This window comes from Danio aesculapii, chromosome 6, assembly GCF_903798145.1.
Source record: "Danio aesculapii chromosome 6, fDanAes4.1, whole genome shotgun sequence".
NCBI lineage: Eukaryota > Metazoa > Chordata > Actinopteri > Cypriniformes > Danionidae > Danio > Danio aesculapii.
In genome coordinates this window covers 61,203,790-61,223,284 of record NC_079440.1, presented here as the reverse complement: position 1 = coordinate 61,223,284, position 19,495 = coordinate 61,203,790, and the positions used below count along the sequence as shown (strand labels likewise).

The 19,495-nt window shown below is 34.3% G+C and overlaps 1 protein-coding gene across 1 annotated transcript; it reads right to left on the bottom strand.

Annotated features, from left to right (window-relative positions):
• Nucleotides 1-5,230: 5,230 nt before the first annotated feature.
• Nucleotides 5,231-16,461, bottom strand: stmn3 (stathmin-like 3). The gene is made up of 6 exons (XM_056460661.1): nt 15,599-16,461; nt 15,004-15,139; nt 11,688-11,783; nt 9,909-10,087; nt 9,147-9,338; nt 5,231-7,615 (listed from the first exon to the last, which is right to left on the bottom strand). Exons 2-6 carry the CDS (start codon nt 15,020-15,022, stop codon nt 7,556-7,558), a joined length of 546 nt encoding a protein of 181 aa, XP_056316636.1. The 5' UTR covers nt 15,023-15,139; nt 15,599-16,461; the 3' UTR covers nt 5,231-7,555.
• Between the last annotated feature and the right edge of the window lie 3,034 nt (nt 16,462-19,495).

The following is a 19,495-nucleotide window of genomic DNA, read 5'->3' as shown; positions in this document are numbered from 1 at the left end:
CTATTTTCTGAGCATCATACAAACACAATAATAGGTTATATAATGCATTTAAACTACTACAAACTTTATACTATCATTCTTAGCATCCTACAAAGACTAGTAATAATGAAATGTAGCTCACGTTTTGAGTTTTAACAATTACAACAAACTTTATATCAAACTTTTACTCTTATTCTTAGCATCAAAGATACAATTAAACAACGTAAAATGTAGCTCATGTTTCACAATATGTACTATTACTACAATTTTTTTACTCCATGTTTACCATTCTACAATTAGAAACAACATAAAATCTCATATCTCAAAATTCTATTATTTAAATATTGTATTATAGTACTATTATTCTTAGCATCCTATCAAACTCAAATGTAGAATATGAATGCACCATGCTATTATACTGAAACCTTTTTCCAGTGAGTGGATTTGTTAGGAAATGAAACTAAAACAATAAAAATAAATTTCCGCATTATTATTTCTGCTTATTATTGTTATTATTGCACATGATTTTACCTGGAGACGAATTTAGAAATGACAACAGGTTTAACACACAGTAAACAAACTATAGCATAACAGATGACTGGTATTCAAGAACTGGTATTGTTTGTATGCATTGCTAATATTTGTTCCGACAACTCCCTTTTAAATTTCATATAATGTAAAGTTATGTAAAGCTTGCCACAAACAAAACAGGTTTACGGCTACGCTACCTGCCTGTCTGTTTTCTTCTGTGCAATTTTAAATGCTCTGACACAGGAGGAGATACAGCTGAAGTCAGAATGATCAGCCCTGGATAATCCTGAATTATTAGCCCTCCTGCATATTTTTTCCATACATTTCTGTTTAACGGAGGGAAGATTTATTTCAGCACATTTCTAATCATAATAGTTTTAATAACTTATTTCTAATACCTGATTTATTTTGTCTTTGCCATGATGACAGCACATAATATTTGACTAGATATTTTTCAAGATACTAGTTTTCAGCCTAAAGTGACATTTAAAGGCTTAACTAGGTTAATTAGGGTAAAGTTAGGGTAATTAGGCAAGTCATTGTATAACAGTGGTTTGTTCTGAAACAATCCAGAACAAATATTGCTTAAGGGGGCTAATAATATTGACCTTAAAATGGGTTTAAAACAATTAAAAACTGCTTCTATTCTAGCCGAAATAAAACAAATAAGACTTTCTCCAGAAGAAAAAATATTATCAGACATACTGTGAGAAATTCCTGAATCTGTTCAACATGATTTGGGAAATATTTCAGAAAGAAATTCAGAGGTTGGCGAATAATTCTGACTTCAACTGTATATGTAGGCCATTGAAAGGGAAAACATAAGCAGCAGTATCTGAGTAAACAAACAAGGCTGGGTTTCAACTATCTGTCATTTGCATCACACGTTGGCCAGAGTTCATCATCACAGGCGCATGATATGTCAGAGTCTATTATACACGCATGATATGACACGTATACAAACACACCCTGATTTTACTGCGCTCTGATGACTGTTTTACTGTAGGAGGAATCGAGTCTCTTATCACTATTTAAGTACTAATGAAGGTCTATAAGCTGTATTTAGAAACTACTGCGTCACTAATTTACATATTCAATAACTGATCCGCATTACATGCAAAAAAGCTTCAGAGATACTTGAAGACAGTAAATTTTTAGTTAGGATAAAAACACTCCTCTGAGTGTAATAACAGTGTAAATTTCATAATTATATAATGTAAATGTGAGTAACATACAATGTAATACAACGCTGTCTCCAACTAAACTTTTTATGAGTGCTGTCAAGCAATTCATCTCATCCAAAATAAGAGTTTGTATTTACATAATATATACAGGCAGCACAGTGGTAGCACGATCGCCTCACAGCAAGAAGGTCGCTGGTTTAAGCCCAGACTTTGTCAGTTGGCATTTCTGTGTAAAGTTTGCATGTTCTCCCAGTGTTGGCATGGGTTTCCTCTGGGTGCTCCGGTTCTCCCCACAAGTCCAAACACATGTGGTATTAGGGAATTGGGTAAGCTAAAAAAATTGTCTGTAGTGTATGAGTGTGTGGTGAATGAGTGCGTATGGGTGTTTCCCAGTGTTGGGTTGCGGCTAAAAGGGCATCCGCTGCGTAAAACATATGCTGGATAAGTTGGTGGTTCATTCTGCTGTGGCGACCCCTGATAAATTAGGGACTACGCCGAAAAGAAAATGAATGAATAATATATACAGTTTATATATACAAATTATTAGCCTTCCAGTAATTTTTATTAAGAGAAGATTTTTTGAACACATTTTTAAATAAAAGCTCATTTTAATAACTAATTTCTAACCAATTTTTTAATTACATTTTCTTTTATTCCAGCTAAATTGCAAAATACACAAGACTTTCTCCATGAAAAATAGTGAAATATATGTGAAATATTAGAAAAATAATGACAATTTTACAAATAACTTCAACTTTGTATATAGAGTTAATGCTTAACAAATCATGAGTTAAATATTTGCTAATGCTTAATGAACTATTTATAGTGTGTAGTTATTAGGTGTTACCATTTTATCTTTTGGACAAAAGTTTCTATTATGTTGCAGTCATGATCATTTTTGGTGAATTACGAATGATTTTTTGAAATATAGCCCTGTTAAAAATGTGTAATATATGACGTTTACATAACTTTCCACAATATTTATGTCCAGTTCCATATTACATATTATAAGCACGTAAATACAGAAAATCTACTATAGAATTACAGAAAAAAAATTATAATAGAAAATTTCTGTAATTTAAAGGTGCTGCATGTAAGCTTTTTACTCTTCTAAAGCATAAAAATACCATATTATGTTTGCAGATATTTAAGAAACATGCTACATGATAAAAAACATACTTGTTTATCTGAAAAACAGTGCTGAAGTCAGATATTCTGCTTCCAACATGTGTGTTACGTGCTGAAACGTCTGTCTTTGTTTTGGTGATTTTAACCTGCCCAATGGCAGTTTAGCCAATTATAATTCAGCACCCCGGTTGCCTTGCTGGAAAACTGTGTATTTTATTCATTCAGTCAGGAAAGCTCTCAAAGCATGCCTCCGTGACCGAAATATGACCTCAGGTGGACAGTAGCAGACTCCGAAATGAGACGCAGATTCAGAGTTCCACATGAGGTTATTATTAGCAAATGATATAAATATTAAGAGTGTAAACATTAGGTGAGCAGGTTGCATTGTAACCCCGTGTCCTAACATGCTATGTGATGAGATACGCAGTGATGAGAAATTTGGCTGTTTGCACCAGACGAAACACAACAGAAATGTAAATACAGCTATTCAGAAGCACAGAAAAGTGCACTCACTGCACTCCAGCCAAATGGGAAGGTTTATAATCTAATTAATACATATTAAACCTCTTTAACATGATTAAATGTAGATGCTGAAGCACTGATATGTGTTGGTTTGCTCTGAGTCTCAGTTCTGAAGTTCATTTTGAGACGTTTTTTTTTCCAGATCTGAGCTGAACTATCTGCTGCTGCTTTCAGTATACAGTATGGCAATAAATGTGATGTGAAATGGCATTCAAACTCACATTATTAGCATTTAACACTGAATAAAGCACATGAGGTGAACCTGAGCTGATCATTGTCAGTTTTAAGAGCGCTCTTTAAGGTCTCAAAACTCAGGGCTTCTGGTAGTACCTTGAATAGCAAAGTCGAGTAAAGGAGGTCGAGCCTTCTCATTTATAGCTCCTAAACTCTGGAATAGCCTTCCTGATAACGTCCGAGGCTCAGACACACTCTCCCAATTCAAAACTAGATTAAAGACCTATCTGTTCAGTAAAGCATACACTCAGTGCACCACTTAGGGGGCTTCCACACAGGTTATGCATCTTGCTGATATACACTGTGAACATCAGCTACGCTAATTATTTTCTTTATTCTCCATTTCCCCATGGGGATACTCTTCCCGAGGCCCTCAGACTATGCAGAGTCACTGATTCGATCCAAGACCAACGACGAGATGATCCCAAGGTTTCCATATCCTGGACCTGGCCGAATCCTGAGCAGCTACTGTGGTGGTCATGGAAGAGTGGAGAACATGAGACTGATTCCTGTGATGCTCCAGAGACAGACGAGTCTTCGCTGAGGCCAGCTTTCAGCCTCCGCCACTGAGACTGCAGCTCTGCACAAGACGTTTGGCCAGCGGAGAAATTAAAATAGTCGTGCCCAACTGAGCCTGGTTTCTCTCAAGGTTTTTTTTCTTCACTTCCGCCTTTAGTGAAGTTTTTTTTCCCTCTCCGCTGTCGCCACTGGCTTGCATGGTTCGGGATCTGTAGAGCTGCGCATCGTTGGATTTACTCTTCAGTGTTTGGACTCTCAGTAGTGATTATTAAACCACACTGAACTGAGCTAAACTGAACTGAACTTAAACACGACAAACTGAACTACACTGTTCCTATTTACTGTGACCTTTTATGTGAAGCTGCTTTGACACAATCTACATTGTATAAGCGCTATACAAATAAAGGTGAATTGAATTGAATTGAATTGAATTGTCAGTTTTCTGTTGTTCAGCTGTGAGAAACCGTTTCTAATATATCAATTCCAGGTGTTGGTTAGATCAAAAACTCATTTTAATATAGAGAATATTCCTTGTATCGGGTGCTGTTGCTTTTATTTAGAACACAGTTTAAATCACTTACTCCTGTCCTCAATCTGGCAACCTGCGCTTGCGTTTGTTTTGATCCAGGAGTGCAATACCTTGTTCAACCACTGGGTGTCAAACTTACACACTGCACCTTTAATGTTCGTTATTTTATGTTTTTTTCTGGATTTTTTACAGTGAACTGTGTATATTCATTATGCACATATAAACACACACAATATATTTGAGAAAATATTTACTGATATTTACAAATACATTTATAAATAATTTGTAATTTATATAAATATGCTTTTGTATAATTTTTATTCATGTGTTTGTTTATATATAATAGATGTAAACTACACAGACAGAGCAGGTATTTATTATATAAATACAAACTTTAATGTTAATTGCAGTTAATTGTTTGATAATCCTACTTTTTATGAGCTTCAACTGTTCATTAACACAGCAAAAGCTATACTGTTCTCTGTATAAACAGCACAAAGGTGATTTTGTGAAACATTTGAGTGCATCATTTTGTTAACCCACTGTGACATTGACTTTTGGCTTCATAAAGATCCTACATAGCAAAAATGACAGAAACTCAGCATTAAGAACAACATGTTTTGCTTTAATCTTGTTTCAAATGCGGTTCACTAATCAGTTAGCAGCAAATAGCTTAGACATTTCTCTTTCGGGTCACTGAAAAACAAGCCAGCAGATCTGACCCATGAAATGCACCTAAACTACCGATGTGAATGAATCATAGTCTATAAAGTGCAGTGTAAATGTGGACACAGAGTCATGTTTTTTTGGGGTTTGTGAGATTCAGCTTGGCTAAACAACAACCTTGAGCAGAATAAATGTCCGGATGATGTTGGTGTACATCTCCTTTATGTTGGTTTTCATGTACTGGACTAGCTGGTTTTATGAGTCAGAAACATACCAACAGTGCCAACCATAAACATATTCATCTGGAAATTTACGCTGATCTAAGTTGTTTGTTTTTAACAGGCAAAAGTATGTGAACACCCCCTTATAATAAAGACATTTGACTTGTCTAATAATTAAATTCCACACACTGACATGAAGAATTGTGCAACAGTTTTGGACAACAGCCTTGTTTACCAAGCATGTGACTGGGATTTTGCCAAGTAGGGCATGTTTCTGGATCAACATCAGCTAATAAGGAAGTAATAAAAGTAACACCTGCTGTTCAAATAAGCCTAGAGCACCTGACTGCTGTTAAAACTAGCCTAGAGCGCCGTCTGCTGTTAAAACTAGCCTAGAGCACCCTGTGCTGTTAAAACTAGCTTAGAGTGCCATCTGCTGTTAAAACTAGCCTAGAGCACCATTTGCTGTTAAAACTAGCGTAGAGCGCTGTCTGCTGTTAAAACTAGCCCAGAGCGCCATCTGCTGTTAAAACTGGCGTAGAGCGCCGTCTGCTGTTAAAACTAGCCTAGAGCGTCGTCTGCTTTTAAAACTAGCCTAGAGCACCCTCTGCTGTTAAAACTAGCGTAGAGCGCCGTCTGCTGTTAAAACTAGCCTAGAGCGCTGTCTGCTGTTAAAACTAGCCAAGAGCACCATCTGCTGTTAAAACTAGCCTAAAGCACCATCTGCTGTTGAAACTAGCCTAGAGAGCCGTCTGCTGTTAAAACTAGCCTAGAGGGCCATCTGCTGTTAAAACTAGCCTAGAGCGCCATCTGCTGTTTAAACTAGCCTAGAGCGCCATCTGCTGTTAAAACTAGCCTAGAGCACCCTCTGCTGTTAAAACTAGCCTAGAGCGCCATCTGCTGTTAAAACTAGCCTAGAGCACCCTCTGCTGTTAAAACTAGCCTAGAGCACAGTCTGCTGTTAAAACTAGCCTAGAGCGCCGTCTGCTGTTGAAACTAGCCTAGAGCACCATCTGCTGTTAAAACTAGCCTAGAGCACCCTCTGCTGTTAAAACTAGCCTAGAGCCACTCTGCTGTTAAAACTAGCCTAGAGCGCTATCTGCTGTAAAAACTAGCCTAGAGCGCCATCTGCTGTTAAAACCAGTCTAGATCGCCATCTGCTGTTAAAACTAGCCTAGAGGGCTATCTGCTGTAAAAACTAGCCTAGAGCACCCTCTGTTGATAAAAACAAGCCTAGAGTGCCATCTGCTGTTAAAACAAGTCTAGAGCGCCATCTGCTGTTAAAAACAAGTCTAGAGCGCCATCTGCTGTTAAAACTAGCATAGAGCACCCTCTGTTGGTTAAAACATGCCTAGAGCGCCTTCTGCTGTTGAAACAAGTATAGAACGCCATCTGGTATAAAAAACAATTCTAGATCACCATCTGGTGTTAAAAGCACGTCTAGAGCGCCATCTGCAGGTAAAAACTAGCTTAGAGAGCCATCGGCTGTTAGAAACTAGCTTGGAGCACTCAGAATCGATGGCAGAAAGAATCCACAATTAAATACAACTATTGATCTACGAACCACAAAGAATTGATTGACAAGTGTGTTGACGGTTTGTGCTTAAGCAGTTTTGCTCCACAGAGCCTCGAATTTTTATCAATCCAAATTAAATGTAAGAAATTAGTTTCACTTTAGACGATGAGCGAGGTGGATGTTGTCACGTAACTGTATGTGGGTTTGTTTCAGTGCTGTCACAAGGAACCAAAGCGGCTTAAAATGCTAGAATAAACAATTTAATTTGTCAATGGTGTGGGTCAAAGCACCCTTAATGCCCATATTTCTAAAATACACATTCAACTAGTATGGCTGTGGTGTTTGGGGATTCACATACTTTTTTTTTCTACATGGTGTGTGCGTGTGTGTGTGTGATGTTTACTGATAAAGAAAACTGGTATGGTGAGTGAGTTTGATATGACCTCTTAAGACAGTGTGGCCAAAGAATGAGAAATTGCTGCCCGACTGCTGTCTTTACTGGACGTCTTGTGGCTCCAGAGTGTCCTTAACCAGAAAGATCAATGTGAAGCTCCTTATTCTTACGGACCTCTTCGGCGTGAATCTCCTGAGAGAGAAACGGCATAATGCTGTTCAGAATGGCACTGCAGTAACCAGCATGAAAAATTAACTAGTTCTCTTTTTTGTACACTTGTTACACCAGGAAAACAACATGCAGTAGGAACTGTGGTAAGTTTAAAGAGCACAGTTCTCAGCGTGTGTAACGGTATTAACTTTTGGGACATTGTGTTGCAAACAAAAGGTGTTTCTGTAGCTCAGTTGGCAGAGTCAGACATGATCTGTGGACTTTTCTTTTTACTGTAAAGGGGGAAAATAAGTATTGAACACATTGTCATGTTTTGTCCTGGGAATAATATTTCTAAAGGAGTTTTTGACATGAAATTGAAGCAGATTTTGGTGAAAACCCAAACAATACAAACATAAAACAAAGCAAATCTGAGAAATGAGTTCTGTTCAATAACAATGAAATGACACAAGGAGAAATACTGAACTACTGAGATATATTAAGTCAGCTTAAAGATGCCTCTCATATGGAGAATGAAGCCTCATGCATTGCTCAGGTGTGAGTTTCTCACAGACTTCAACAGAGGGTCAAACTCTTGATGGTTCTGTGGGTCTCGTCTATCAAATCTGAGCTTTATTCTGTGTTTTCTATTGGATTCGGGTCAGGTGATTGGCTGGGCCATTCTACAGCTTGATTTTCTTTCTCTGAAAGCATCAGAGAGTCTCCTTGGCTGTGTTTTGGATCATTGTCTTGCTCATTGTTGCCAGATTGGGCGGTTTTGAATAAATTTTGCGGGTAAAAAATTACATAGGCAGGTAGTGAAATTTGGGCGGTTTTGCAACGGCGTGCCCACCAGCCCCAGTCTGCCCTTATAAACCTGTTTTGATCTCCTAAAGTGATGCCACAGCCCCCGCTCTTCACATATATACACTTAGAACAGTGTAGAAATGTTGGGATCTCCCTCACCGACACGACAATCACCCACCCTCTCCACCCCCCGGTCCTCAGCCTCAAAACAGGTTATTATAGTATACTGATTGTTGGGCAGCGCTTTTTGGTTAGCTTTTGGGCTGGAATCTGGTCTTGCTGAAATGTCCACCCTGGTTTCATCTTCATCCTCCTGCTAATGTAGATGTTAGACTGAAGCAGCTGATATTCATTTACACTGAGGAGGCGCAGAGAGTTGCTGATGAACTACTGAGAGATTTCAGCTGCTGTCTGGGCTTTCCCTGCACAACGACACCTCCCTTTCTTCATGTGTTCAAAACTTTTTCCCTGTGTCTTTTCATTTTATTACACATAACCTGATATGTTAACTAACTAGATTTGTTTTCTTTGCATATATAGATTTCTTTGGTTGTTACCAACATCAGGGACAAATCTTGAAGTCAACAGCATGTTTAGAAATATGTTTTCTGAGAAACATGGTGACGTGTTCAATACTTATTTTCCTCGCTGTACCTTGAATGCAAGTTAATTTGGATAAATTCATCTATCAAATGCGAAAAGGATTCAAAGAAGTTTACAGACTTTATGAACACAAAGAGAACCAGAAATCCCACTGCGGACTCACCTTCTCTCTCAGACGCTGCTTGAGAGCATTGAGACGGGCCATGCGGTTTTCTGTGATCATCTCCATTTTATGGTTGAGTTTCTCCTCTGTCTTCTTGCTGTAGTTGTTGTTGACCTCCTGAGCTTTAGTGAGCACCTCTTTCTCCCGCTCGCGCTTCTCCGCCAGCTGCTTCAGGACCTGCTTCTCCTGGGACTAAACAAAGAGATCAAATACACTAACTATCTATAAACATCTGAAGATTTCAGTTGCAAAAACCTCTGCTGTCTGAAATGTTCTCCTAAAATGAGCATTTTTCTCAGCCTCTTATGTTTATGTTTAGTTATTTCACTTTAAAGGCAATGGAAAGAACTTATTCATTATTATAAAAGTAAAATTAGTAAGCCTACACACAGGAGTCAGGGAAAAATGCTCATTTTAGAAGACAATATCAAACGGCATCTAGAGGTTTTAGCATCTAAATTCTTCATACATAAAACTGGGGGGGAAAAAACTGTATTTCCAATCCAATGAGAAACAAACGAGAACAAAATCTTTACTTCCTGATAAACTGGAGCAAATATCAAGCAGATAAATGTAGTTTAGAGCATTGGATTTTTACTGTGGTGTTTTTCTCCTCTAATAAATAAGTTGCACCTCAGAAGATGAAGGCAAAATGCAATCAACGCAATGTGGTGGCTTTCGGAAGCGTGAGATGCTCTTTAGGAGCACAGACAGATGCTTAAGACAGTTCTAGTTCTAATAATACTGTGATGCTAAAGTTACCCTGCGCCTGGCCTCTGCGGCCTCCAGCCTCCTCTGCAGCTCTCCCAGCGAGGGCTCCTTCCTCTGGGGTGGCAGTGCCAGCGTCTGGGGTCTTTCTGGAGACGGGTCAGTCGGACTCTTCAGGATGACCTCAAACGCCTGGCCAGACGCTCGCTTATTCAGAGACTTCACCTCCATATCTGTGCATGACGGGGACAGCGAAAGGTCACAAACAATTGAAAATAATTTCAACTTTCAGAGTTTTTTCACCTGCATCATTTCTAATCATAAAAAACCCAAACATGCATTCATTTTCACAATTGTAACCACAATTGTAAGATGTTTATATATATATATATATAGGTATATATATTTATTTATTTATTTTTTTTGTATATAATTTATTTTGCATTTACATGCTAAGCAGATTTTTTTAATTTGTAATGACTATCTTTGTTAATTAGGCATTCGTATTGTTTATGTAGTGTTCGATTTTTTTAATTATCACTCATATTTATTTTTTAACTATCACTCATATTTACCACATATTTACCATTTTCACAGTTGTAACCACAATTGTAAGGTAATATATATAATTTATTTTTATTTATTTTTATTTATTTATTTTTTGTATATAATTTATTTTGCATATACATGCTAAGCAGATTTTTTTTATTTGTAATGACTATCTTTGTTAATTAGGCATTGGTATTGTTTATGTAGTGTTCGATTTTTTTAACTATCACTCATATTTACCTCATATTTACCATTTTCACAATTGTAACCACAATTGTAAGGTGTTCAATGAGGACATTTTTGTCCCGAAGGTCTTGAAAGGAACAAAAAATAAAACTGAAATGGACAAAAAAAAAAACTCCAAAAGCGACCTGGAGATCTCCTATGGGATGCTGAACATGACTTAAAGGGCTGATGATTCCACAGTAACCATCAGATTCAGATATATATATATATATATATATATATATATATATATATATATATATATATATATATATATATATATATATATATATATATTATTATTATTATTATTATTATTATTATTATTATTATATTTGTATATAATTTATTTTGCATATACATGCTAAGCAGATTTTTTTCATTTGTAATGACTATCTTTGTTAATTAGGCATTCGTATTGTTTATGTAGTGTTCGATTTTTTTAACTATCACTCATATTTACCACTGAAAAGCAAAAATGGAACTAAATGTCTGTATCCTACAGTATCATATAATTTTTTTTTCAACTTTGACTGACATCATTTTTTTCACCATCAATTCTAATCATAATCACCAAACATTCATTAATTTTCATGATATACCAAACTTTAAAAAATAGCCCGATCTAGTAATAAAAGGTTAAAAAATAAAAGCCTAAATAGACATTTTTTAGAATATTTTTAGACTTTTCAAACATGTAAAAATGTAAATAAATAATGAACTACAATTGATTAATAAAGGAAAACAATGCAATACAATTTAAAAACAATACAATATAAAGCCTATTAATAAATATTGCATGTTTTTTTATAGATTTAATATAGATATTTAATATTATATTATAAGATTTCATATTTTTTTTATTTTTAGACAGTTTTAATGGCTTTCAATGAGGACATTTTTGTCCCGAAGGTCTTGAAAGGAACAAAAAACAAAACTGAAATGGACAAAAAAAACTCCAAAAGCGACCTGGAGATCTCCTATGGGATGCTGAACATGACTTAAAGAGCTGATGATCCCACAGTAACCATCAGATTCAGTCATTGTTTAAGCTCTTACCTTCAAACTGGCCGAAGGTGTTGGGATGTGGCTGATTATACAGACATGAGCAGATGAGAGACAACACCGACATCTCTCTCAGCTTCTCAGAGTACGCTGAAAGAAAACAGCATTTGTTTTAAAAACCTGTTTAATCAATGCATGCAAATATGATGCAGTAAACAGAAATCTAGTACATGCAATGAGAAAGTACATGCTTATAAATTGAACCACAAGTTAACTCTAGAAATGTTACAAATAGTGTAAACAATGTAGAATAATAGCAAGTAAATAATTACTACTGTAGGAAATAGCAGATAATACACTGAGTTAAACTTGACATTTTGATGCAGAAAGACTGACATTTATCATTTCACTTTTTAAATGTGTTAACTAAATTAAAATAGATTATTAAGTTCAATGACAATTGGACAAAATGATTGACCCTTTTGTGAAATTTTCATTATTGTTTCTAAGTACTGTTCAGCAGAGAGATTTTTAACACATTTTTAAAATTAATAATTTAAATAATCATTTCTAATAATTATTATAATACTTGTAATTCTAATAATACTACCAATTCCTTTTGTCTTTCCCGTGATGACAGTATATAATATTTAGCAATATACTAATATTCAGCTAAAAGTGCAATTTAAAGGCTTAACTTGGTTAATTAAGTATTGGACAATAATTCTGCAGGTTTGTTCTATGTATGTATGTATATATATATATATATATATATATATATATATATATATATATATATATATATATATATATGTATATGTATGTATGTATGTATGTATGTATGTATGTATGTATGCATGTATGTATGTATGTATGTATGTATGTATGTATGTATGTATGTATGTATATATATATATATATATATCTTTATATGTGTGTGTTTGTGTATGTTTTTTTTTTTCTTTTATTCCAGCCAAACTAGAGGAAAAGAAATAAAGAAATAATAATTTCCCTAGAAGGAATAAATAATAAGAAACACTGTAAAAAGAATAAAATCTGAATATTGCATAATGTTGTATTGTAATACAATTTTATCAAGGACATTTTTGTTGTTGTAATCAGTAAATCAGAACTGTAGAGACTCTGTATTATGGTAATATTTAACAAAATCAGACTCATGTAAGTTCATGATATAACAGTGAATCAAACGCATGAACACAAGCTTGCAGTCAGGCTTTAAAACTGACCTGAATAATGCACTATTGATCTGGGCGTCACAGCTCATGTCAGCAATATTATTCCCTCTCTGAGCTTCTACATCACTCTGTTCACATCTCATCCAATTTAATAAAGTATGTTTATAAGCACAGAAAGCATATTCAAGGAGAGCATCAAACATTACTAACTACTTTAGTGAAAATACAATGAATTGATGTTAAAGCATCTATTTAGCTAAAAATGAAGCATTGCACTTAATCTGAGCTGAACTTATTAAAATATGAAGAGCTTAGATGTTAAAACCTTTTAATGCCGTCTGAAATGATCCTCTAGAGTTAGTATTTTTATCAGGCTACTGTGTGCATGTTCAGTAATATCACTTTAGAATAAGTCCTTTTCCTGGTCTTTAAAGTGAAATATCTCAACATGAGCAAAAGCTGAGAAAAATGTTCGTTTTCGATGGAAATTTCAGACGGCACTTAGAGGTTTTAGCATTTGAACTCTTCATATATTAAAGAATAAATGATGATACGATTTGAAAATGGTTAAATACTCGAATTAAATGTGTAAAATCTAGTGTTTTGAAGGACAGTGGCAAAATATAAAGATTTCAAATGACAATAAATTATTTTAGGGTCAAACTGTGATTCTAAAGTAAAGCATTTTAATAAGTAATTAAATATTCTGAATATGCCAGACAAGATTTTAAGACAAAAATGCAAAAAATATATATAATTAAAAACAAAAAATGAATATAATTGTTGCTAAAAACTAAAAACATCAAGTTATAATTTGTATATTATAAAACAATAAAGATTAACTTACTAAAATAAGTAACATAAAAACATACATTCTAATAACTCACTGAACTTAATTTTATTAGAATGTAGAAACTACTGTTCTGTTCAATAACATTTCCATATTTGTCCTCATAAAACATTGCAAAAATGTATTATAGTCATTTATTATATAATAACATAGTTAAATTAAATGTGTAACATCTACGTTTTGAAGGACAGTGTCAAAATGTAAAGATTTCTAATGACAATTAATTATTTTAGGGGTATAACTGACCCTTAAATCAAGTATTTTAATACGTCATTAAAGATTCTAAATATGCCAGACAAGATTTGAGGACAAAAACTTAAAAATGATCAAATAAATTTGTTGCCGGTTTAAATTTTTAAGCTGAATCAAATTAACTTTTTAAGTAATTTCAACATTCATCAGTTAAAATGACTGGAAACATCAATTTATAATTTGCATAACTCAAAAAAATAAAGATTACCTTACTAAAATAAGTTAAAGTAACATAAATACATTCGTTCTAATAACCCACAAGATGTAATTGTATTAGAATGTAGTAAATACTGTTATGTCCAATGACATTTCCACATCTGTCCTCTATAAAACATTGCAAAAACGTATTATAGTCATTTATTATAGTCATAAAACACACACTTTTATATTTATGATGCATGAAAACCCTTCGTCTTTGACCGCCAGTGTGTTTTCTGCAGTGTGTGAATCTGAGCTCAGCAGTTTGGAGCTTGTGCACGTTTATTTCCCCCTCAAACAAGGTGACTTTGTAAGAAAGCTGAGACAGCACAAGTAACACAAATTTTAACATATGCAGTGAGAATAAAGTGCATGCTGTTACTTAATGCAAACAAAATCTACAATTATTCCTGGATGAACACAAACACACAGCAAATATATCTGAAAATATGCAAAAGCCCCGACATCAATGCATGCTCAAAACTCAACAAATCCTGATTTAACATGTACAGTAAGAATAAAATGCATGCTATTATTTAATGCATACAAAGTCTACGACTATTTAAAAACACAAAGCAAAAATATCGATGTGAAAGACTATCAATGCATGCTCAAGACTCTATCAAATATTAATCAGGTGAAATTCTGAACGTCTTTCACAACCTTGCGACACATTTTGCTGCACTGCCACCCTCTAAATGAACCTGCGTGTTTTTTATAGCGCAGCATCTGCAGTGTGGAGCAGCAGCGGCGCGATACATCTGTTCAAAACAGCCTGGTTTACATGCATCTATTCATTAATGCATTAGGATTCAGATGCATGCATTACATCAGTGTGTGTGTGTGCAGATGTGTGTGTTATTCTGGGTCTTACCTGATAGTGTGCTGTCCATAGTGCTGCTGGAGGGGATGTTCGCTGAGCGGAGGATGAGAGAAATGAAGGAGTGACGTACTGAAGCTGCTCTGTGTTATCGGAGGAGGAGGAGGAGAGAAGTGCAGTTCGGTCAGATCTGTCAAGACATTAGGTAAAGAATCATTTAAAAATGTGCAATATTGAACTGTAACCAAAATGTCTGATTTCATATACTACATTTAGTTTTCTACTGATTTTAACTCTATTTTTCCCCCACCAACATCAGTTCTATTCATAGTCATCAAACATTCACTAATTTTCCTTACATGCCAAACACAATCTCCTAAAAATATTAAAAATGAAGAACTTTTTTAGACTTTAGAACATAAAAAATCATATTATTTAAAATAAAAATGAAAAGTATAATTGATAAAGCAAGCTAATTAATACAATACAATTGAAATGCAACACACAATAGAATAGAACGAAGGCCTATTAACGAATATTGCATCTTTTTTTAATAGTTAAATGACACCAGAGTAAATAATTGCAGTGTTAATGGGTTGTTTTTGTCCTGAAGGTCTTGAAAGTAACAAAAAAATGTTAAAAAACTAACCTGAAAGAATCAAAAAGCCAGCTGGAAATCCTCTTTTCGAATAATTCAGCAGCCCGGATTCTTCTTATAATACGATTCCCACTGTTCAGTTGTGTTTGAGAGTTGATTTGTCAGGTTATTGTCCTTAAACAGCTTCTGTGTGTAGCACTAGTTTCTTCCACATCTCCTCCAAAGCCTTCTGTTGTGTTTTGATGTGATTTTCATCTGTCGTATGCTTTAAAACAGGGGTCACCAATCTCGGTCCTGGAGGGCCGGTGTCCCTGCAGAGTTTAGCTCCAACTTGCCTTAACACACCGGCCTGGATGTTTCAAGTATACCTAATAAGACCTTGATTAGCTTGTTCAGGTGTGATTGATTAGAGTTGGAGCTAAAATCTGTATAGGGCACCGGCCCTCCAGGAACAAGTTTGGTGACCCCTGCTTTAAAATAACTCAAATCATTCAGCGTAGTGATACGGAGCGCTCAAAACCTGCTGGAACTACTTTATCTGTGTTTATCTGAAAATAAGGGCATCAGCCGATCAGAATCAAGCATTCAAAAGCTATGGATAAGCGGAGTGATTCACTTTCATCTGTTGAATTATCAGACATTAATGCACACCAAAGGTGGTGATTACTTAAAATATTCATCAGCCAATCAGAATCAAGCATTCAACATACCCATAGTATATATCAGGAATAATTTACTTAGGTTTATTGAATTATTAGAAAATAATGAAAACTTGAGGTAGTGATGAAGCCATGATGTGAAGCGAAGTGGCCATTAAAGCTCATGTGTGCATTATTTTCTAATAATTCAATAGACAGGAGTGCATTATTGCACTCAGACTCTGGTATCCTCAGCTAAATGTTCAGTTGTATTTGAGAGTTGGAAACCTGTTGGAACTACTTTAGCTGTGCATTTATCAACTTATCATGTTAAGAATCAAGCATTCAACAGTCATGTTTAGGATAATGAACAGCCCTGCATTTGTACTCGTGACAGGTACTATTTGTTAGCTTGTTCATTTATTTCACTAATTTACCAGCTATTAAATGTTGATTGGGAAACAGTCTAGAGTAAAAAAAGACATGAGAGTTTCATTTGGGAGGACATTTTGGGTGCAAAGTGTGTCATTCGGGATGCAACTTTTATCTGTGAAACCGAGGGAAAGTGTTATTGTCTTGGCCACAGGAGATCTTTTTACCTCTTAAAAAAAAAAGGTTTGTGCTGCTTGATGAAGTTGCTATGAAAGATATTGATGTAAGGGAGAATATTCATCACGCCAATGGTTTTTATCAATGATATTTCATCAATTCAAGCCATGTTTTAATATCAATGTTCTACTTTTTAATAGAGTTGTTATCGCTATAATTATTTCATACATGTATCTACTAGAACTTTAAATAGAACTTAAGTAATTGTGATGAAATTGTACCTTTTATAACATTGCTGTCATGTTTATTGTGTGTGTGTAGGTTTATGCGGTTTACAAGGACTTTTTGTGTAATGACATGGGTATAACCTAGTTGTACTCTATTAAGCTGGTTTATGAGGACATGTCTGATGTCCTTGTAAATCGAAATGCTTACAAATCACACAGGTTTGGTTTTAGGGGTAGGGGTATTGTAGTGCCAAAACATTAATGGTTTTTAAAGTATTAAATACATTGTGTCTACGAAGAGTCCCTATAAACAACCAATAGGAACTTGTATGAGTGTGTGTATGTGTGGTCATTGTGTCGAGCAGCTTAATTGGAGTCTAAAAGCTAATTTTCTGCATTAAACATAAATAAATTATCACTCTAATTCTGACACATCTGAGCACAGCTCTAAAACCCACTGACACATCAGTGTTTTCATTATTTTGGCTTAGGCACGTTTGACTGTTTTGATATTTCCTTATATAACGTCCACTTTTATTTAGGGCTGCTGAATATTCTAGTGAATATATATTTGTTGTCTGTTTAAAAGGAATACTGAAGGTCTTTGGTTCTTTAGAGCAAGTATTGACAATGGAATCAATACTTGATTGACGAGATGTATTGGGTTCAGCAGCTCGACCTGCACTCAGACAACATTTGTGCTTCTGAAACGCTATTGATCTGAGACAGACACACACGCACATCCATCTGCTGGAATTAATGCGATCGAGCAAGCTAGTAAAGATGGAAATAAAAGTATGAAAAAGGTTTTTGTATCTTTATTTACAGTTAAAGTCAGAATTATTTGCCCCCCTGAATTATTTTTTTCCCCATTTCTGTTTAACAGAGAGCAGATTTCTCCAACACATTTGTAATCATAATAGTTTTAATAACTCATCTCTAATAACTGATTTATTTTCTCTTTGTCATGATGACAGTAAATAATATTAGACTAGATATTCTTCAAGACACTTCTATACAGCTTAAAGTGACATTTAAAGGCTTCACTAGATTAAATAGGTTAACTAGGCAGGTTATGTAATTAGGCAAGATATTGTATAATGATGGTTTGTTCTGTAGACTATCAAAAAAAATCTAGCTTAAAGGGGCTAATAATATTGACCTTAAAATGGTTCATAAAAATTTAAAACTGCTTTTATTCTAGCCGAAATAAAACAAATAAGACTTTCTCCAGAAGAAAAAATATTATCAGACATACTGTGAACATTTCCTTGCTCTGTTAAACACCATTTGGTAAAAATTTTATAAAGAATAAAATAAATTCAAAGGGGGGCTAATAATTCTGACTTCATCTTTATGTTTGATTATTTTTCATGTTACATCAAATAAAGTCAAATCTTCTTTTTTTAGATTAATGTGTTCAGAGTTTTTGCATATTGTTATCTAGTTAAAAATTAAGCATTTTTTTAAGTCTGAAAGTTTTTATTTGGCAAGATGTTTTTTTTTTTATAAAATTAATTATGGGATATCTTCTATTTAACATAAATAAATAAATAAATAAATAAATAAATAAATACAAATACGTTGTGTTGTAAATTGAGAATGCATGTCCATTAATCTGGAATTTAAAAAAATTATTAATTAATTAAAAAAAAATTATATATAAATATATATATAAATGTACAGTTGAAGTCAGAATTATTCGCCAATTATTTGAATTGTTTTTCTTTTTTTAAATATTTCCCAAATGATGTTTAAGAGAGCAAGGACATTTTCACAGTATGTCTGATAGATTCATCCTCCCCTCCTCACTTTTAGTTTTATCCAGCCTCTGTAAAGTACTGGACACAGACACATCCTCCTCCTCGACCCCCCCGGTTTCCCGAATTTTCAGAAACAAATGTTGGCAGGTATAAAATAAAGGGGCTAAGCTGAAGGAAAATGAACGATAAATGACAATGATAAATGATAAATGATAATTAATTAATTATTTTAAAAACAACAGAAAGCATTGATAAGAAGCAAGATGGATATATGAATAAACGGGTTGCAAACTTTACACACAGCCTACATTATTTAGAAAGTAAAAAAAGAGAAAGGGTAGAAAATGTACTGGTAATGACAGTAATAATATTAGTGTACAGTTGTAGTAATGATCATGATATTCATTATTATCATATTTGAAAAAGGTTAATTGTATATACAGTTGAAGTCAGAATTAATTATTTTCTTTTTTTAATATTTCCCAAATGATGTTTAACAGAGCAAGGAAATTTTCACAGTATTTCCTCTAATATTTTTTCTTCTGAAGAAAGTCTTATTTGATTTATTTCAGCTAGAATAAAAGCAGTTTTTAATTTTTTAAACACCATTTTAAGGTCAATAATATTAACTCTTTTAAGCAAATTTTCATTATACAATAACTTGTCTAATTACCCTAACCTTACCCTAATTAACCTAGTTAAGCCTTTAAATGTCACTTTAAGCTGTATAGAAGTGTCTTGAAGAATATCTAGTCTAATATTATTTACTGT

Coding starts and splice junctions, on each gene's coding strand:
- stmn3 (XM_056460661.1), bottom strand. Junction 10,088..11,687: donor CACCTTCGGCCAGTTTGAAG/GTAAGAGCTTAA, acceptor CGTCATGCACAG/ATATGGAGGTGAAGTCTCTG. Junction 7,616..9,146: donor AGCAGCGTCTGAGAGAGAAG/GTGAGTCCGCAG, acceptor TTTCTCTCTCAG/GAGATTCACGCCGAAGAGGT.